The sequence below is a fragment of the Narcine bancroftii genome, chromosome 8, assembly GCF_036971445.1.
Source record: "Narcine bancroftii isolate sNarBan1 chromosome 8, sNarBan1.hap1, whole genome shotgun sequence".
Taxonomy (NCBI): Eukaryota; Metazoa; Chordata; class Chondrichthyes; order Torpediniformes; family Narcinidae; genus Narcine; species Narcine bancroftii.
The window spans coordinates 69,060,788-69,082,465 of record NC_091476.1 but is presented as its reverse complement, the minus strand read 5'-3'; the positions used below and the strand labels follow the sequence as shown (position 1 = coordinate 69,082,465).

Genomic DNA, 21,678 nt, shown 5'->3' with positions numbered 1-21,678 from the left:
TCAACCTTGTAACCTTGCTGCACTCCCTCTGTAGCAAGTATGTCCTTCCCCAAATTTGGGGACCAGAACTGGACGCAATATTCCAGGTGACCTGTAAAACTGCAGGAGGGCATCTCTGCTCCTATACCCAAATCCCCTCTTTATGAAGGACAACATGCCACTTGCCCTCTTCACAGCTGGCTGAACCTGCATGCCAGCTTTTAGTGGCTGGTGTACGAGTCCACCCAGATCCCTTTGCACTACCCCACTCCCTAGCTTGACTCCATTTAAATAATACTTTGCTCTCTTATTACTGCCTCCAAAATGGAGAACCTCACATTTTCTCACATTGTCTTCATCTTCCATTCCTCCGCTCACTCCCCCAGCCTGTCCAAGTCCCTCTGTATTTTCCTGACATCCTCCTCACCCTTTACCCCACCACCCAGTTTCGTGTCATCTCCAATTTGCTCATGTGGTTAATAATCCCTTCATCCATCTTCACCCAACATTTACTATTAAAAAAAATAACAATAATAGTGGACGAAAAGTCAGGTCGTGCCTGTGGTTCATTGATTATTCAGGAATCTGGTGGCAGCAGGGAAGAAGCTGTCCTTGTCCCACTGAGTGCTTGTCTTTAGGCTCCTGTACCTTTTTCGTCTGACGGTAGCAGAGTGAAGAGGGCATGGCCTGGGTGGTGGGGGTCTTTGAGGATAGAGGCTGCTTTTTTAAGACACCACCTCATGTCAATGTCCTCAATGGAGTGGAGTCTGGTGTCTGTGATGTCGCAGACCAAGTTAACAACCCTCTGGAGTTTATTCTTTTTCTGAGAGTTGGCAGTGATGCAACCAGCCAGAATGCTCTCCACGATACCTCGGTGACATCCCGAATCTCCTCACGCACCTCACAAAGTATAAACGCTGGCGAGCCATCTTATACGATGCGCATTGCAAATGAGAGTGGAGTGCGGTGGACAGGCTGGTCAAAGTACCAAGCGCAGAAGCTGGGAGGTCATTTTGCAGCTGTGGGCAAGGCCCCACGTGTGTTCGTTTTATTCACTCTGCTACAGAAAAGATAACACAAAGATTGGAGGTGTTGTGGACAGCGAGGAAGGCTTTCAAAGATTGGAGGTGTTGTGGACAGCGAGGAAGGCTTTCAAAGATTGGAGGTGTTGTGGACAGCGAGGAAGGCTTTCAAAGATTGAAGGTGTTGTGGACAGCGAGGAAGGCTTTCAAAGATTGAAGGTGTTGTGGACAGCGAGGAAGGCTTTCAAAGATTGGAGGTGTTGTGGACAGCGAGGAAGGCTTTCAAAGATTGGAGGTGTTATGGACAGCGAGGAAGGCTTTCAAAGATTGGAGGTGTTGTGGACAGCGAGGAAGGCTTTCAAAGATTGGGGGTGTTGTAGACAGTGAGGAAGACTTTCAAAGATTGGAAGTGTTGTGGACAGCGAGGAAGGCTTTCAAAGATTGGAGGTGTTGTAGACAGTGAGGAAGACTTTCAAAGATTGGAGGTGTTGTGGACAGCGAGGAAGGCTTTCAAAGATTGGAGGTGTAGACAGTGAGGAAGACTTTCAAAGATTGGAGGTGTGGACAGCGAGGAAGGCTTTCAAAGATTGGAGGTGTAGACAGTGAGGAAGACTTTCAAAGATTGGAGGTGTTGTGGACAGTGAGGAAGGCTTTCAAAGATTGGAGGTGTTGTGGACAGCGAGGAAGGCTTTCAAAGATTGGAGGTGTTGTGGACAGCGAGGAAGGCTTTCAAAGATTGGAGGTGTTGTAGACAGTGAGGAAGACTTTCAAAGATTGGAGGTGTTGTGGACAGCGAGGAAGGCTTTCAAAGATTGGAGGTGTAGACAGTGAGGAAGACTTTCAAAGATTGGAGGTGTTGTGGACAGTGAGGAAGGCTTTCAAAGATTGGAGGTGTTGTGGACAGTGAGGAAGGCTTTCAAAGATTGGAGGTGTTGTGGACAGCGAAGAAGGTTTCTAAAGCTTCCCAAGAGATCTGGACCAGCTGGGAAAATGGGCTGCAAAATGGCAGATGGACCTTAATGAAGACAAGTGTGAGGTGTTGCATTTTGGAAGGACAAACCAAGAAAGGACGTACACAGTGAATGGTCGGGCACTGAGGAATGCAGTAGAACAGAGGGATCTGGGAACACAGGTAAAGGTAGATCCCAATTTAAGTTCCACTACTTGCTTCATAAGGCGAAATTATCGTAAACCGGCATCTTCCTGCCACTCCTGCCGGGAAGCTGACGTCCCCACTCCTGCTGGGAGCCCGAGATGGCACCTGGTAACTTCGCAACCTACGTTGTGATTCGGAACACGTGCAGATTGCCCTCGCTCTCTCTCTCTCTCTCTCCCACTTCAATCTCGCCCTCCCTCCCAGTAATGCCAATCTGCATACGTGTTCCAAATCACTTTTTTTTTAATGGCGTTGGGTCCAACAAAGCATGATTGGGAAGCGAGCTGCGAGCTCTGAATGGATGGAAGCACTTCCTTCGGAGAAGGAAAAGCACCATGTTGATTCAGATCGACCCCAACTTCCCTTTATTCAAAACGGATTCTGATCATCGTAATTTCAAAATATCATAAGTCGAGGTCTAACTGTACATAATTCCCTGAAAGTGGTGTCACATGTGGACAGGTTGTAGAGAGAACTTTTAGCATATTGGTCTTCATTATTCAAAGTCTTGAGTACAGGAGTTGGGATGTTATGGTAAAGTTGTACAAGACATTGGTGAGGCCAAATTTGGAGGATTGTGTGCAGTTTTAGTCAGCGAACTACAGGAAAGAGATCAATAAGATAGAAAAAGGCCAGAGAAGATTTACTAGGATGTTGCCAGGACTTCATGAACTGAGTTACAAAGAAAGATTAAACAGGTTAGGAGCATAGAAGATCGAGGGGAGATTTGATCGAGGTATTTAAAATTATGAGGGAGACAGACAGAGTAAATGTAGGTCGGCTTTTTCCACTGAGGGTGGGTGAGATACAAACCAGAGGTTAAGGGTGAAAGGGGAAAAGTTTAGGGAGAACTTCTTCACACTGAGAGCGGTGGGGATGTGGAACGAGCTGCCAACTGAAGTGGTGAATGCAGGCTCAATTTTAACATTTAAGAAAAATTTGCACAGGTCCATGGATGAGAGGGGAATGGAGGGACTATGGACTGGGTGCAGATCAGAGGGCCCAGGCAGAATAATAGTTCGGCATGGACCGGAAGGGCCAAAGGGCCTGTTTCTGAGCCATAGTGTCTGAGCCATAGTGTTCTATAGTCAAGCTGGAGAGGGGGCAGAGAGAATTTATGAGTGCATTGCCAGGACTCGGGTTGGGGGGGACCTGAGCTACAGAGACATGTCGAGCAGGCTGCGGTTTCACACCCTGAAACACAAGAGGATGAGGGGTGATCTCCCGGAGGCGTACAAAATCATGAGAGGAATCCTTTGCCCAAAGTAGAGAAATTAGTGCGAAGAGGAGATCAGTTTCAGTTGAGGAGGGAGAGACTTCAGAGGGGAGCAGCTTCACCTTGACGGTGGTGGGGAACACGGAATGGGCTGCCAGAGGAGGTGGCTGGGGCAGGTACTGTCGCAATATTCAAGAAACGTTTGGACTGGGGAGGCATGGAGAGGACGGGCTTGGAGGGACATGAACCAAACGCAGGCAGGAGGGACACGTGTGATTTGGGTCAGTATAAACAGGTTGGGCCGAATGGCCTGGTCCTGTTGGCTCTGGGTCTTGATGTAGATTGGCCGTACGATAGAGAAAGCAAGAGGAAGTCGACCCAGATGTTCACTATTACTATCCGGGAGAATGAACCCCACAGAGGTGTGGGGAGTGTCAGGATTACAGTGAGGGGAGTGTCGGTGTTACAGTGAGAACTGTAGGGGTATCAGTATTACAATGAGGGGTGAGGGGGGTATCAGTGTTACTGTGAGGGGTGCGAGGAGGTACCAGAATATTCCCCCTCTTTGAAGGCTTTTTCTTGCTCTCTCCATGCAGTAACCGAGCAGAGCGGTGAGAAAGGCCCCTGCTACCTGCTGGTGGATTCGGAGAGGCACTGCACCTACCCCCTCGGGGGGGATCTCACCAAGCAAATCTGCTGCTGCTCGGTCGGCAAAGCCTGGGGCTCAAACTGCGACCCGTGCCCTGTTTCCGGCACTGGTAAGTGACCACCCTGACTCCCCGCCGCACACTGCACTCACCCACGGGCAAGGGGAGTCCGCTCACACCCCCACAACAATGAACCAGACAGTCACCCAGACCCCTGCCTCCAGTCAAGTTTTAAAATGTAGACATACAGCGCGGTAGCAGGCCCTTTCAGCCCACAAGCCCATGCTGCCCAGTTGATCTACAGTCCCTGGTACATTTCGAATGGTGGGAGGAAACCAGTGCCCATATGGAGGAAAGCACCCAGACATGGGGAGAGCAGGCAATCTCCTTACAGACAGCACAGGATTCGAACCCTGGTCCAGATCGCTGTTGCTGTAACAGCTTTGCACAGACCGCTACGCTAATCGTGCTGCCCATTTATAAATATATTTAAATTTTAATTTTACTTGCAACACGGTAGAAGCCGATTCTTGCCATTGAAACCCGTGCCGCCCAATTACACCCAATTAACCTACCAACCCCAACGATTTTGGAGGGTGGGTGGAACCCAGAGCACCCCAGGAAATACCCACGCAGGACTGAAACACTGTGGATGTTGCGATTATTGTAAAAACACAGAAGGAAGCCAGCAGGTCTTGCAGCAACCAGAGGGGTAAAGATGTATAACCAACATTTCAGGCCTGAGTCCGTCTTCAAGATGTGAAGGGCTCGGGCCTCCATATGTATGGACACTGTGAGACCTGCTGAGTTCCTCCGGCATCTCTGTGATTTTTAAGCCACGCGCATAAATAGGGAGAATGTACAAACTCCTCACAGAGAGCGCCGGGTTGCTACCGCTGAGATAACGTGGTGCTAAACGTCCCGTCCCAGTTCATCCACAACTCGTTCCAAGATTCTCGTTGTGTCCCCTGTGGCCCAGACAAGATCCTAAGGATTTTCTCTTGCGTTTGCCTTGGTCAAATACCCAGTCCTGCGTCCCAGACTTGCCTTCTTGTTCCCCACGTGTAACCACCACATCATTAACCCACGCCTGTACCGGCAGAGTTCCACGAGACATGTCCGGCTGGCATGGGCTACCACTTCTCCAGCTCCCACCAGAAGATCAGCATCCCACCTGGCAGCAGTATCACTGTCCGGATAGATCCGGACGGCAAGGCCCGGATAGTGCAAGTGCCGATCACCAGTCCCACCGCCGTCCCTCACGAGGCAGAGGACAAGGAGATCCTTGAAGGTGGGTGAAGACCGGGGCCGTGCAGGACCGGAGGTCATCGCTTCATGTCCCCCTCCGCGCTGATGGGAGTATACACGCACACGTGCCCAAGCACAGACACATGTATACACACACACTCTTGCACATGCATGCACACACACACACACACACACACACACACACACACACACACACACACACACACACACACACACACACACACACACACACACACACACACACACACACACACACACACACACACACACACACTCATTCACTCTGATGATGGGACAGGGAGGACTGCCTGGCATTTTTCACCTGCTCCTTCCCACTTGTAAGTGTGGAGTGTTAGAATAAAACCCCTCCCTAGCCTCTCGGAACTGTGTTTATGATTGTGGAGACACTCCAGCTTGTAGAAACGTGATGCGCAGTGACTGTACAAAGATTCCTCACTTGTACAAGCCCTTCCTACAGCCTGAAGTGATCGTGTCTGCAGTCCACCACACCTGTAGTGACCTTGTCTCTCATTTCTCTCCAAACAGCCACCACCATCGCCCTGGTAAGTGGAAGGCCTACAAGTTGCTGCACGTTAAATTTTCCTCAGAACTGAACTGCTTCTCTTCAGTGACCACAGCAATAGTGAAATTTGACAAGAAGCTTTCATTCCTTCTGCAACCACCAGTTACCTTGGCATGTTCATCATTTGTTTATTATAGAACATAGAACATTCCAGCACAGTACAGGCCCTTCAGACCTCAATATTCTGCCTGCCTGTAGAAACCTACTTAACAATCTCAACCAGGGGTCTAAAAAGTGGTCAATGAGACAATGCAAGGGGCCAATAAATGTCAGGGGGTTGATAAATGGCGACAGGGGGTGGGGGTCGATAGAACTTTCATGGTCTAAAGCAGGGGCACAACTACAGAAAATAGCGCCTGTGGCAGGGGCGCCCAACCTCTCACGAGGGCACTGTAGCGCGTTGAATGACTCAAAGATTTGTTGACTCAAACCAAGGCTTTTATTAGCAAAAGACTGGAGCGTATTACATCGAGGTCGACCAGTCCAGACTGACCTGGGTCTGGTTAGGAGCACCCCTTTATGACCTGCTGGTGGGCGTGGCTATGGCTCTCAGCCAATCACTACGACTATATGTAAATTTATACAAATATATACATTGGTGAGACAGACATACAGCATGGAAACAGGCCATGAGCCCATGCCACCCAATTGACCTCCAATTCCCCCAGTACATTTTGAAGGGTGGGAGGAAACTGGGAAATCCCTCACAGACACAGGTACAAACTCCTCATTCTTCTGCACTCCAGGGAATACAGTCCTAACCTGTTTAACCTTTCCTGATAATTCAGTCCCTGAAGTCCAGGCAACATCCTAGTAAATCTTCTCTTCCAGTCTTATTGATATCTTTCCTGTAGTTCAGTGACCAAAAGTGCACACGATCCTCCAAATGTGGCCTCGCCAATGTCTTTTACAATTTTAACATAACGTCCCAATTCCTGTACTCAATACTTGGATTTATGAAGGCCAGGATACCAAAAGCTCTCTTTATCCACCACTTCCAGGGAATTATGTATCTATTCCCAGATCCCTCTGTTCTACCGCCCTCACTCCTCAGTGCCTGACCATTTACTGTGTATGGCCCACCTTGTTCCCAGGGCAGGCTCTGAGCTAACCGTCCTTTCACAGGGAATGTGGTGGGAAGGGAGGTTGGGATTATGCTGCTGCCTATTTGTAAACTGTTGGGTTCTCTTTCTTTTGGGGTTCAACCAGCTCCCCACGTTCAGCCTCACGGAGAAACTGTTCTCAGCAAGCTTCATCCCATTTGGATCCAGATTCCCGGGTGAGTGTTGACGGTGAGGGACCGTTCCTTCCTCAAGGCCGCAGGGCCCGTCGGGGTGGGTGATGGATACTTGGTCATTGCGAGCAGTGACATCTGCCGAGCACCAACCCGCCCCAAAGTTGTCCCGACAGGGCTAGGTTCACAATGACCTGGAGAGTGCCGGCTGGGGATCTGGATGCTGATTGGCTGGGAGCCGGGAACAGAGCAAGGCGGAATAGGAGTCACACAAAACTGCAAATTATAGAATCTAGGGCAAATAATAAACTGCTGGAGGGCAGCCAGCATCTGCGGAGGGAAATAGATCATTCACGTTTCAGGTTGAGACACTCCTGGCATAGACTTTATAGGCTCCCTCCGCACCGTCCCATCACACACTCCCGGGGTCAGACACAGGTTGAAGATACCCCCACACCGTCCTATCACACACTCCGGGGTCAGACACAGGGAAATTCCCTCCACACTATCCCGTCACACACACTCCTGGGAACAGACACAGAGTGAAGATCCCTCTGCACCGTCCCATCACACACTCCCAGGGTCAGACACAGAGTGAAACTCCCTCCACAACGTCCCATCACACATTTCCGGGGTCAGACACAGAGTGAAGCTCTCTCCGCACCGTCTCATCACACACTCCTGGGGTCAGACACAGAGTGAAGCTCCTTTCGCACCGTCCCATCACACATTCCCGGGATCAGACAGAGTGAAGCTCCCTTCACACTGGCCCATCACACCCCCCCCCCCCCCCCCAGAGCAGGGACATCTGGAGTTAGTCACAGGGTCTAACACAACTGCACCCTAATATTCCTGCACTCTGATAAAAGCTTTCTTTCTCCTTTCTTCCTTACCAGTAGAATTGGAACCACGGCCCACAACCCCAGCTGTTAAACTCCTCCTTCCGGATCAGTCCATGGAACTGGGACCATCCAAGGTCATTGGTAAGTCACACTTTTCTGTCTGAATAAGGGGGGTCTGTATGTCCAGAAAATATGTTTTGTTTCCCTGAAGCAGCCATTCTCAATGTGGTCCTTATTGCCCCCCACTGAGGAAGCGGCGGTCACAGCACATTTAAGGAGGTGGGTGGGTGGTAATGAGAGGGACCTTCATAAGGTGCATTGGAGGGCTGAACAAATTAAACATTTTTTTTTGGTATGGCAGGAATTTGCTTTAATATTTTTTATCTCTTTTTTTAATATCGTCAGTGGGAGAGATGTATGGAAAAAAAGCAACTAAACTTGACTCCTTTACAGGGAAGTAGAAGGTTGGTGGGGGGGGGGGTCTGTAAACCTTGAGCAGAGGCCTTAAAGGGTCCCCGTAGCCGACGAAAAGGTTAGTCCAAAGGGATCAAAGGACTCGGGGCAGGGCGCTGAATGGGATCAGGTGTGACCTCATGGGCTAGTGGGAGTGCAATTGGCGGTCTGAACACAAAGGAAGGTGGAATGGGGGGGAGCAGACAGGGCAAGCGTGGCACTGTCACAGCTGCAAGCGGCCCAGGGTTCGAATCTGGCACTCTCTGTAAGGAGCCTGCACATTCTCCCCATGTCTCCGGGAGGGCACCCACCATTTAAAACATGCCGGGGGGTGGGGTTGTAGGTTAATTGATGTGATTGGGTGGCACGGGCTCGTTAACCGGAAAGGCCTGTGTGTATAAATTTGACAGCTTGGGTCTATATCTGCTTAAGAGGATTATCGAAACAAAATGACTCTCCAAAATGATCATAGATTTAAAATAAAACAAGTGTAAACGTCATTTTTGCACAATATGGAATGAAAGCCGAAAGTCTGTAGATTGTAGTAAAAAAACGCACAAACGCTGGCGTGACTTGGCCGGACTCGCAGCGTCCATGGGAGGTAAAGTTAACACAACTGACGTTTCGGGCCCGAACCCCTTCCTCAAGGTGTGAGTGAAAAGTAGGCGGTTGCCCGAATTAAAAGGCTGGGGATAAGGAGAGAGAAGGGCAAGGAGGAGGAGGGTCGATTCCCCGCCTCGTTCCTTCGCCGACATGTCTGCCCACATGCTGCAACGAATTGGAGGAGCGACTCCTCATCTTCTGACCGGGTGGCGTCGGTATCGACCTCCAGTTTCCATTCCTCCCTCACCTTTCTCTCTCTCATTCATTTTCCCTTTCCATTCATCCAGGTCTGTATTCACAGAACCGAACACCCCCCTCCTCCCCCAATCTATCTTCACCATTCCTCTCCTATCCCTGTCCAATTGCCCGTCAGCCTGTGGTCCTCCCGCTGCCCTCCACCCCAAGCCTTTTTTATTCTGCTTTTTGCCCACACCTTGAAGAAAGCCTCAGGCCTGAGATGCCAGTGGGTCTTTACCTCCTGTGGACGCTGCGAGACCGGCTCAGTACATTTGGCAAAATGTAGCCCCTTGGTATGTTTGAGTTTTTAAATACATTTGATTTGCAGTTTTAATCCTGAAATTAGACAGCTAATAAAGGAGCAAGATTTCCATGAATTTCAGGAACAGTATTTTACTCAAAGGTTTGGAAAGGTGGGCAGAGAGGTGGCAGATGGAGTTTAATGTAGATAAGTGTGAGGTGCTTCCTTTTGGGAGGAATAACCAAAATAGGACATATGTAGTGAAGGGGTGGGCATTGAGGAATGTAGAGGAACAGAGGGATCTTGGAATAATGGTTCAGCATTCCTTGAAGGTGGATTCCTATGTAGATAGGGTGGTGAAGAAGGCTTTTGGTATGCTGGCCTTTACCTCCCATGGCATAGCATAGAATATAGGAGGCCAAGTTTGAAATATTGTGTGCAGTTCTGGTCTCCAAGTTGTAGGAAGGATATGAATAAGGCAGAGAGGGTGCAGAGATTTACTAAAATGTTGCCTGGATTGCAGTATCTAGAATACGGAGAAAGATTGAGTAGACTGGGTCCTTGTTCATTGGAGTGTAGAAGGTTGAGGGGGGATTTGATAGAGGTACTTAAAATTATGAGGGGAGGACAGTAGATGTGAATAGGCTCTTTCACCTGAGGGTAGGGGAGATTGGAACGAGGGTTCCCCGCCGTTAAAGGTTAGGGGGCAAAACTTTAGAAGTAACATGAGAAGAAGCTTCTTCACTGAGAGCGGTGGCTGAGTGGAATGACCTTCCAGAAGAGGTGGTTGCAGCAAGGTCAATTCTGTCATTTAAGAGGAGGTTGGACGAGTACAAGGATATGAGGGGGTTGGAGGGTTATGGGCAGGGAGTGGGTAGGTGGGACTAATGGAGTTTCACATAAATCGGTGTGGACTAGATGGGCCGATATGGCCTGTTTCCGTACTGTAAATTGTTATATGGTCTCCATATGACGTGCACAGATAGTCCTGGACTTCCGACCTTCGCAAGTTACATCCACCCGCATAGGTGATCAAAATTTTAAAAAATCTTTATTAAAACTACTGTAACAGTACATATTTTATATTAACCGTATACAGTGGTCCCCGCTCCCCGTAACAGCCCGAGATCCCCGCGCCCCGCGCCAGCCCGAGGACCCTGCTCCCCATCGGCCAGTGATCGGGGCCGGGGTTTGAATCCTGTGCCGCCTGTCGGAAGTTTATACCCCGTGTCTGCGTGGGTTTCCCCCGGAGGGGGCTCCGGTTTCCTCCCACCGTTCGGAACATGCCGGAAGGAGTGGGGCCTGTAGGTTAAAAAACACAAAGTGCTGGAGAAAAGCTCAGCTGGTGAAACAGGTGAAGGACCAGAACCGACGTTTTGGGCATGAGCCCTCCATCAAAGTATGAGAACATTCCGACAGGCATTCAAAGAGTTGGGAAGGGGCGGTGGCAAAGGCAGGAGGTTATAGGTGGAGAAAAGAGGGAGGGGACAGCACCGATGAGGGTGAGGGGCAGGGCTAGGTGGGTGGAAGACAGGAAAGGGGGAGGGGAAAGAAAAGGCGAGCAGGTTTAGTGGAAGGCAGTAAAGTTGATGTTCATACCATGTGGCTGGAGGGCGCCCAGATGGAAAATAAGGTGGTCTTCCTCCAATCTGCGGGTGTTCAGGATGGGACAGTTCATAAGGGCCATGGACAGACATGCGAGTGCGACCCGGAATTGGCCACTGGGAGGTCGCTGGGGTTGCGGACCGAGCGAAGATGCTGAGCGAAGCCACTCCCAGTCTGCGACCGGTCTCCCCGATGTAGGGAAGGCCACAAAGGGTGCACCAGATGCAGAGAATCAGTCCTCTGGATGGACAAGGGTTGCTTCACTCGAAAGGCCTGTTTGGGGCCCCGGGCCGTGACGAGGGATAGGCGCAAATGCGGCACCTCCTGAGGCCACAGGGGAAGGTGCCGAGCGGGGGCGGGGGCGGGGGGGGGAGATAAGGGAGGGCACGAGGGAATCGCAGAGGAAGGCTGAGAGGGGAGGAGAAGGGGTGGTGGGATCCTGTGGTACGTGCAGGAAATTCCGGCAGGCAATGTATTGGATGTGGAGTCTGGTGGGGTGGTGGGCGAGGATGAGGGGGATTCTATCGTTAATTGGGTGTAAATTTGGTGGCACGGACTCCGGTCGAAAGGGCCTTACTGTAAGTACAGTTTTGGACTAAAGCGGTTTTCACTTACCATTCACTTACGTGCTACTATAAGTGAAACAACGTCAAACAAAACCAATTTTATATTGTGGTAAAATACCACGTGTTTGTTTATGTTTTTCTCATCAATTCTAGAAGAAAACAATGTTGAACGAGACATATTTCAAGGGCTTTCTATATTGTGGTTGCCCAACCACAGAAAAGATTGAAGGGGCGGAGAGAAGATTTACTGGGATGCTGCCCCGACAACAGGAACTGAGTTCCAGGGAAAGGTTAAACAGATTCGGAACTTTTTTCCCTGGAGCGTAGAAGAAAGAGGGGAGATTTAATGGAGGTTTGCAATACGATGAGGGGGGACAGACAGAGGAAATGCCCGCAGGCCTTTTCCACTGAGGTTGGGGAAGATACTGGACCAGAGGGCATGGGGTCAGGGGGTTGGGAGACAAATTTAAAGGGAACCCTAGGGGAATCTAAAATAAACTCAGCGGGTCAAACAGAGTCCTTTATGTAGCAAAAGTACAAAACTATGGGGTGGTTATTGGCGCAGCGCTGTTACAGCCCTGGCGATCGGGACCGGGGTTTGAATCCCTGTGCTGCATGCATGCTCTCCCCGTGTCTGCGTGGATTCCCCCCCCCCCCCGGGGAGAGAAGGGGGACTTCGGTTTCCTCCCACTGTTTCAAACGTGCTGGGGATTATAGGCCCATCGGGGGTGGGGGGCTCTCTCAAATAGATGCTCCGTAGGTACAGCAACACAAGTAGAACTGAGACCTGTGTTACGTTAAAAAGAAAAACACTGAACTAAATATCTCATTCAATCCCCTCCCTTCGGAGGCAACTGACGAGCTCGAACAGTCCATACTTGCAATAAAAAGAAGTTAAATATTTGGGCTCAAAAACTAGTTAATCTTACAAATTTTGATCGTAATTAAGAAAAGAACCCCGTAAAGAAACGAAGTTAAGATTCATTTCAGTCGTGGAACATCTAATATGGACATCCCGTTGTATCAGACAAGCCGTGAGTGTGAGTGAGAGGCCCCTTCACACAATAAGGTAGGTGAAGCAGCCAAGGGGTGAACATCCATGGGTGTCAGAAATAAAACTTCTCACACATGAGTCTCTTTAAAACTGATGACACGACAAGCTTTATTTACAAGTCTGCAGAGTTGGACTCAACTGGCTTCTCACCAGTTAAGCCCCGATACATACAGTGCATTGATTTTTATACCCTTATTGTTTGCCCTTCCCCTTCTTATTAATACTGTTTTAATTGGTTAGTATTGCAAAAGCATTCTAAGTACAACTGCATTTTTAATTATCACGTTCGTTACGTACGCTGCGAACTCTACATACACTAAATTCTGTTTCTCACCCTTCTTATCAATATTTTGTCTCCTGCATGTCTCTCACTATGACCATGAAAAGATATGTTTAAAAAAACATATCCAGCTGAACTTTTTGTCCTTGGCTGCTAGTAAGCTCCCTGTCCGTTCTGGCTTCCCTTTTTATGATTAATCATCACATTTTAACTTAAGCCATTTTAACCTAAATTCTCTATCTCTAACAATGGGCATTCCCCCCCCCCCCCCCAATACGCTCGTGGTCATCCCTCACCGTCAGGACTCTCCCCCAGCGTGGCATCACCCGCATCTGGCTTGACTCTCCAAATAATAGCTTTCATCTGCCACGTCGGAGGGACAGAGGAGTGTAGCGCTTGTTGGCAGATAGTTGGTAGCATCCACTCCCCCCGCGCTGCCAATGAGCGAATTTACGAGCGTTGTGCTGTGCCTATCCCGGTCACGTTAATGCCGTCCCCCCAACACTCGTTCCGGCAATCTCTCTTGGGGGTGCAGGGTCAATGGCGGAGGGCTGCAAGCAGCTGGGGTGGGCCAATGACGAAGTGGTGGCTTTGTCGTCCCGTGAGACGCGGGAGCAGGGATCTTTAGAGACCTGGCATGAAAGGGGCTTCTCATTCTGTCTGGGGAACTGTCCCTTGAATTTAGACGCAAGTCACAAAGGCCAGACATTACCTCTTTAAAATTACGTTGAAAATTATAAATCATCTCTATTATTAGGTTCCAGGTCTTCGGGGAGCATCAAAATTAAAGAATTTAAAAAGCTCCTGACCTGTAAATAGCGGAAAAAAAACCTCACAATGTCCAGATATTGGGTGGATCATTGTTCAAAAGAAGCAAGATTTTGGTCAGTAAAAAATATCTAAAAGAGATTGGATACTGTGGCTGCGCGCAACTCGAAGAAAGACACACACGGGTGTAGCGAGGTACTTTATTGGGGGGGGGGGCAATGCCCGGCTTTTATACTGTTAGCGTTCCCGCTGTTTGCCCCCCACCGACTGACGGTGCCGCCCGGACAACAGCAGCGCGCAGGCCCCCTCCTTGCATGACAATCCCTTCTTCCCCTCTCTGTTGGCCGTGCAGCGGGGGGAGTCAGCGCTTGTGGGGGGCGCTGCCTTAGATGTACGACCGCCGGTTCCCTGGCTGCACGGTCTGTTGTGTCCTGGAGTGGCGGCCTGGATGCTGCAGTGGCATGCCGCTACAAGACCTTGATAACCACCGTCTTGAACCGAAGGTTTTTAAAAAAAGTAATTACCTAAAATAGGTAATTCCTAAAATTCTACGTCACCCAAAATGTTTCCTCAATTGAACCCGGATTCTCGAGTTGCATCTCACAACGGAATTATCAGTTAATTTGGAACCGGAGAAAGGTGAAGGTGCTCCAAGTGGGACGAAAGGGCCTGTTACCGTCAGGGGTGCTGTGCTGATGGAGCTCACTGGAGCACCGCTCAGGGGGGCCCTCTGGATCTCAGGGGGCAGCTTCAGGCACCTCATGGGGTCACTCCGGTTACCTCAGGGCAGTTTCAGGCACTTCGGGGGGAGCTGCTCCGGGCACCTCAGGGGGCAGCTCCAGGTACCACCTTCTCGCCCATTTCTGGTGAGGTCCAGCACCTAAACAAATGAGCCTGTACCCCGGGTTACCGCGCTGAAGGTCTACATTCAAATTTAACATTTCGGGTTCGGGCCCTTTACTTGCAGACCTTTGCGTTTACTTACTGTTGGACGCAACCTCTTCACCCGGAGGACCGGGGGGGTGGGGGGGGGAGTGCAGGTAACGAGCTGCTGAGGCAGGCTCAATTTTAACGCTTAAGAAAAATTTGGAGGGGAGGGGCTCGTGGGACAAGGGACGGACCTGAAGGGTCGCTCTCCATGCGGCCACGTTCTACGGGTCCACGATGCGCGCTTTGGTGATGCTCTTACTTGCTACCACCACACAGATGAGATGCACCCACTCACTCCGACGGTATGGACTAATATTAGCAGAGCAATTCTGGGTTTGCTCCCGTGTGTTCCAGCCAGACCCCTCCATGATAACAACACTTCGACCCAATCGACCACGTTTTGAGTTGAACCCTGATTCACTTTAATTAAGAGGGGATGCTGAGACCTCGGGTGGTGCTGCCACCTGCTGGTCAGGGTCACCACCGCAGACTCAGGCTGGAAAACAAGGTCCCTCGTATAATACAGTATTACCTTATTCGAACACGGGAGTTGGGGTCCAAGATTTCATACCGCGTTACAGATGCACATATCGCGGAGCACATCCTCATATGTCAGAGTGCCCACGGATAATCAAACCCGAGCTGCTGACAGTCACCCTGCTGCCCCCCGGGGCGGGACATCAGGGCTGGAACGGCCAGTGCGGAACTTCAGGGTCCACAGCCACCCATGCTGTAAGCGATTTCATGGATTAACAAATCGCGTTCTAACGAGGTTCTACTGTAATTTCCAGATTTCTCTTATTGTCATGGAATACGACAAAAAATATATATAATATTACACGAAGTAAGGTATGCACGTTGGAAGCCCTCCTTGCTCTCGAATCCCAGCTCCGTTACCAGGTTCCCACGAGCCAATCGCCGGCAGCATGCGTGGGTTTTTCCAGCCGCTGATCACCTTCTCTGCAGGGTCGTCTCCCATCCTCTCAGTGGGGGAGGGGGGTGGTCTGCAGCTCCCCCCCCCCCCACTGGATTTTGCACGCTGCCCAGCACAGGCGCTGCCATCTTGGGCACAGACCTCCATGGTTTTCCTTTGGCTTGGCTTCGCCGACGAAGATTTATGGAGGGGTATGTCCATGTCTGCTGCAGGCTCGTTGGTGACTGACAAGTCCGATGCGGGACAGGCAGGCACGGTTGCAGCGGTTGCAAGGGAAAATTGGTGGGTTGGGGTTGGGTGTTGGGTTTTTGCTCCTTTGTCTTTTGTCAGTGAGGTGGGCTCTGCGGTCTTCTTCAAAGGAGGTTGCTGCCCACCGAACTGTGAGGCGCCAAGATGCATGGTTGGAGGCGAGATCAGCCCACTGGCAGTGGTCAATGGGGCAGGCACCAAGAGATTTCTTTAAGCAGTCCTTGTACCTCTTCTTTGGTGCACCTCTGTCTCAGTGGCCAGTGGAGAGCTCGCCATATAACACAATCTTGGGAAGGCGATGGTTCTCCATTCTGGAGACGTGACCCACCCAGCGCAGTTGGGTCTTCAGCAGCATGGATTCGATGCTTTCAGACTCTGCCAGCTCGAGTACTTCGATGTTGGTGATGAAATCATTCCAATGAATGTTGAGGATGGAGCGGAGACAGGGGAACCACGCTGCTCTCTCCATGGTTACCAGATGTTAAAATCCTTTAGCAGGATGTATGAAGCCATCGGCATCAGGACTGGGCAGTCGGATCCTGCAGAGCAAGGTTATGTCTTTGCTCACAGCTCTCCTGGGTCCGTTCCACTTTTTTTTCACATGCATTTCTATTCCAGAGAGAGTGCTCGAGAGTTGAACAGTGTTTGGGGGTCATTCAAGCTGTAATAAAGGGACAAATAAAGCGGTTGTAAAGTGCAAGTCACACGGCATTCTTCCAATAGAAAAGATAAAGGCATAGCGATTAGCACCACGCCTTTACAACGCCCGCAATCAGGACTGGGGGTTCAAACCCACACTGTCTGTAAAAAGTTTGTACTTTTTTCCCGTATCTACATGCATTTTCCCCGGGGGCTCCATTTCTTCCCACCATTCAAAACATACCCGTAGGTTAATTGAGTGTAAACTGGTTGGCACGGGCTCATGGGCCAAAATGAGTACAGGTACTCCCCAACTGGCAACCTACGTGACTTACATCCATCCGCACAGACGACCTAAAAAAAATTTTAAATATAAAATTTATGGTGTTTATGTTGCATTTGACTAACTATAACAGGGACACTGGGGGACAGAGGAGTCAAAATGTGCGCACTTGCCTTGTTAGTCGGCGTCCTGAGATTGTAGGCTAGGCTTGGCCATCTTGATTACACATGCATGCAGGAGTCAAGATGGCCATGACCCCAGCTAACAAAGTAATCATGGTCTGGAATGGGGAAAGATTCGCCGAGGTTGATCAATGAATTCAAGAAGCGTTATCGTCAAGTCCACGGTTAAAAAGAATACTGATTTAAAAATTGGCTTTAAGACTTTGGTTCTCTGCGCCTGTGGGCGAAATTCGGACTTGCATCCATTTCGAGATACAACCAATCCTTTGGTTCCCCATTATAGTCGTAAGTCAGGGAGTACCTGTATATCTAAAATTGTTTTAAAAAAAAAAATACTTTTGGCCTGAGCTCCTCATCAAGTTATGAGCAAAAACCAGGCAGGTGTCTGAATAATGTAAGAACACTGAAATGCTGGAGGAACTCAGCTGGTTTATTCGACATTTGGGGTCCTTTTGATAAAGATATATTTCCTGTAAGTTTATAGTGATTAAAGCCTATTAATCTCGACTGTTGGGTCTAATTCATAGCGCTACAGCTGGGAGGCCCAGGCAGATTGAATTCAGGGATTGCAGAAGGCACATTGGGGTGGGGGGGTTGACGGAGCAGGGGCCAAAGAATGGAGCTGGCGGTAAAAATAAATGCTTCTGCTTGTTCTCTTCCTAGAGATGGACACATGTAAAGTCAACCAGGGTATCTGTGGACATGGAGTGTGCATTTCAGAAACCTCAGGGTACAGCTGTGCCTGTCACAAGGGGTACCAGGTCCACCCGCTCTTCAAGCAGTGTGTGGGTGAGAATCGGGGAGCCTCGGAAATCGGCTTAGCTTTCCTGAACATTAACTAAGCGTCACGGTAGTGGGGGGAGGGGGGGTTCCAGTGTCATGGAGTGGGGGGTCCTCTCTCTCTCCTTCTATTTCTCTCTCTCCCTCTCTTTCACTCTCCCTCTCACTTTCTCTCTTTCCCCTTCTGTCTCTCTCTTCCTCTATATATCTCCCTCCCTCTCTCTCCCTTTCTCTCCCTCTCCCTTTCTCTCCCTCTCCATCTCTCTTCTTCCCTCCCTCTCACTTTCTCTTTCCCCTTCTATCTTTCTCTCCCTCTATATATCTCTCTCCCTCCTTCTCTCTATCTCCCTTTCTCTCTCTCTCCCCATCTCTCCTCCCCTCCCTCTTTCTTTCTCCCCCTCTCTCTCTCCTTCCCTCTCTTTCTCCCTCCCTCCCCCTCCCTCTCTCTCTCACCCACCCACACCCCTGTGAACACTACCCAAGCCCTCGTTGCTCCTTCTGAATTTGCCTATGGAGACATCTCACTCACTACTCAGTGCCTACAGGAGGAGCAGGAATGGGTGGGAGGGGTGGTGAAACTACACGTGATACCCCCACCACCACACCGTTTTCACTGCTGGGGAACCAGGGTCTAAGGGTTCAGACTAGAGTCAGGTCTGGGATTGAAATACAGGGTATGGGACTGGGGTCTGGGATCAAATTCCAGGATCTGAGGTTTGGGATTGAATTCCAGGGTCTGGGATCTGGGATCAAGTTCCTGGGTCTGGGATCGAGTTCCTGGGTCTGGGATTGGGGTCTGGGGTGGGGGTCCAGGGTCTGGGGCTACAATTGTGGAACTGAAACAGGGGTCCGGTGTCTGGGACCATGGATGGGGGGGCAGGGTGGGTCTCTATGTGACTCCCTGCCTACTGACATGAGCTGCTTTTCCCCCCTCCCAACCCCCACCCAGATGTGAACGAGTGCGACAAGAACCCCTGTGGGCATGGGAGGGGCAAGTGCGTCAACTCCATTGGCACCTACAGCTGCATCTGTTACCACGGCTTTCAACTGCATGAGCTGCAGGAGGGCAGTATCTGTGACGGTGGGTGCTGGGCTGTGGCCATCCATCCTCGAATTGCCCTCTCCTGCTGTCCTCGACTCACCCTTCCTACCCCCTCCCCCCTCCCCAACTTCAACACGTCCCCTCCCCATCCCTCCCTCGATGCGCTATACCCCCAATCCTCAACGCACTCCCCTGCCACATTACTCACCTCCCCCCAACGTTAACCTCGCTCCTCACCCTTCCCCTCTCCTGTGCTTGACTCCAACACCTTCTCCTCCTCGCCAACCTCGGACCACCTCTCCCCCCCTTCCCCCCATCCCTCCCTCCTTCCCTCTCCAAAAACCTTAAAACCCCCCCACCACATCACTCTGCCCCTCCTCCACCTCCCCAACCTTGCTCCGTTCCATCCCTCCCGACCTCACTCCACCCCTCTGCCTCCTCCCTCCTCCTCTCCCTCCTCAATTCTACCCTCCCCCTCCTCCCTTCACCTCACCTCATAATTCCCCACTCCTCCCCCACCCTGCTCTACTCCTACTCCACCCTGCTCTGTTCCTCAGCCTCCCCACCTTTCCCCCTTCCTTCCCCCTCCCCGCACCTCATCGTCCCTCCTCTCTCTTGCCACCTCACCGCCCCTCCTCTTCCTCCTCACCTCTCTGCCCCACCTCACTCCACCCCTCCACTCTGTCCTCCCCACCTCACCGTCCCTCCTCTCCCACCACACCGCCCTTTCCCTTCCCTCATCCCCACCTTACTGCCCCCCAACTCCCTCCCCCATCTCACCATCCCTCCCGTCCCCCTCACCCCGTCCTTCCCCTCTCTCCATGCCGTCCTTCTCAGAGTCTGTGCCCTGTATCCAGGCCGCCTGTTGCCCTGGCCACCACAGCCCTTCGAGCTGCCACACCCCGTTCCCCTCACCCCTTCGCTTGCCACCCCCACCCCCCCCCCCCAACCACTCTCGCTGTTTGTTTCAGACATCAACGAGTGCAGCGAGCAGGCTCTGTGCCCCAACGGCCAATGTGTCAACACCAAGGGCTCCTTCTACTGCCACTGCCACGCCGGGTACCAGCTGGTAAAACAGAAGCCATCCTGCGAAGGCAAGTCCCCTCCAATGTGACACACCTACAGTGAGCCACCCAGGGGTACTCACTCCACCCTCCCTCACTGAACCAGACTCCTCAGCCCACACCTCCATTCATCTGTGTGTGTGTGTGTGTGTGTGTGTGTGTGTTTTTGTGTGTGTGCCTGAGTGTGTATGAGTTTGTGTGAGAGTGTGTGTGTGTGTGTGTGTATGTGTGTTCTGTATGTGTGAGTGTGTGTGTTGTTCTGTGTGTGTGTGTGTGTCTGTGAATGTGTGTGTCTGAGAGGGTGTGTATGCAAGTGGGCGTTGGTGTGTCCACTGAGGGTAGGTGAGATACAAACCAGAGGACATGGGTTAAGGGTGAATGGAAATGTTTAGGGGGAACTTTTTCACACACAGAGTGTTGGGAGCGTGAAACGAGCTGCCAGTTAAAGTGGTGAATGCGGCCTCAATTTTAACATTTAAGAGGAATTTGGACCGGTACATGGATGGGAGGGGTATAGAGAGCTATGGACTGGGTGCAGGTCTGAGGGACCAGGCAGTAAAAAAGTTCTGCACAGCCTAGAAGGGCCGAAGGGCCTGTCTCTGCACTGTAATGTTCTATGGTTCCATTTGATTCTGGATTCCACCAGCTGTGGTAGGATTTGAACCCACCGACTCCATTCAGTGTTCTGAGTGATCACTACACTATGGGTGCCAGTGGCTCTGCCATCTCCCACCCAGCATCCCGGTAACACCTTCTCCCTTCTCCTAGACATCAACGAGTGCTTCAATCCGAGCACCTGCCCGCGGGGCAAGTGCAAGAACAAGCCTGGGACCTACGAGTGTGTTCCTTGCACTGAGGGATACAGGAGCCAAGGTGGCGAGTGTTTCGGTGAGAAAGCAGGCCAAGAGCAGGCGGGAGGGGAGCGGCGTGGTGGGACCAGAAATCCAGGGAAGTCTCTGAAGAAGCAGGGCTCATGTTGATACAGGGCGAGGGGGCGGATATTAAACAACATTTTACAGGTATTCACCGCTTAATGTCTGTTCGGGCAACATCCAACCGCAAATACATCCGTGATCCCATAATTATTCACTAACCGCGAACAAGCATGCTGCAATTTAGAAAAAGTGATTACTGGCTAAAGGAAATTGTATACCCACACTGATCCCACTGTCCCTCTCTCTCCCCGTAGCCCCGTGTCAGTCCTCACACTGATCCCACTCTCCTTACCTCTCCCCTCAGCCCTGTATCAGTCCCCACACTGATCCCACTGCCCCACTCTCACCCCATAGCCCCATGTCAGTCCCCACACTGATCCCACTACCCCACACTCTACCCACAGCTCTGTATCAGTCCCCACATTGATCCCACTGCCCCACTCTCTCCCCACACCCCCACACTATGAACAAGGATTGGTAGAATCAGTAAATTGATGTTAAGACTGAGCAGCAGGGAGTCACGTGATGGAGTAGTGGCCGGACGGTGAACTCCAGCCTTCTCCAGAAAAGTAAAAAAAAACAAAGAAAAACACAAAGGCACAGAAATAAAAGTTAAAGAAAAGTGAATATAAAGGTGGAAAGAAGATGGCGACAAAGAAAGAAAAATCGAAATCAACGGTAAGAAGAGAGGAAGAGAAGACAACGGAGGAAGAAGGAGAAGGCCTTACCTGTTCGAAGAGGCCCGCGGTGGAGAGAGAAACCCGCTCCCTCAGGTCGGCAGAAACCGGACTACAAAAATGGATCGTTGAGCCGAATAAAAGTGCGCAACCGCGCATGAAAAAAAACACACCGACGGGAGGGGGGACCAGCTGGGGAGTCGATCTC

At 50.8% G+C, this 21,678-nt stretch overlaps 1 protein-coding gene across 2 annotated transcripts in view; it reads left to right on the top strand.

Annotated features, from left to right (window-relative positions):
• The window catches only part of ltbp3 (latent transforming growth factor beta binding protein 3), a 171,126-nt gene that overhangs the window by 109,788 nt on the left and 39,660 nt on the right, over positions 1–21,678 (top strand). The window contains exons 7-15 of one of the 2 annotated variants that reach the window (XM_069893984.1): positions 3,970–4,131; positions 5,123–5,311; positions 5,836–5,852; positions 7,082–7,151; positions 8,003–8,089; positions 17,636–17,761; positions 18,702–18,833; positions 19,766–19,888; positions 20,627–20,746. In XM_069893984.1, the coding sequence (XP_069750085.1) occupies positions 3,970–4,131; positions 5,123–5,311; positions 5,836–5,852; positions 7,082–7,151; positions 8,003–8,089; positions 17,636–17,761; positions 18,702–18,833; positions 19,766–19,888; positions 20,627–20,746 (1,026 nt within the window). The remainder of the gene's footprint in view (positions 1–3,969; positions 4,132–5,122; positions 5,312–5,835; positions 5,853–7,081; positions 7,152–8,002; positions 8,090–17,635; positions 17,762–18,701; positions 18,834–19,765; positions 19,889–20,626; positions 20,747–21,678) is intronic. The other variant, XM_069893983.1, reaches the window with a different exon arrangement.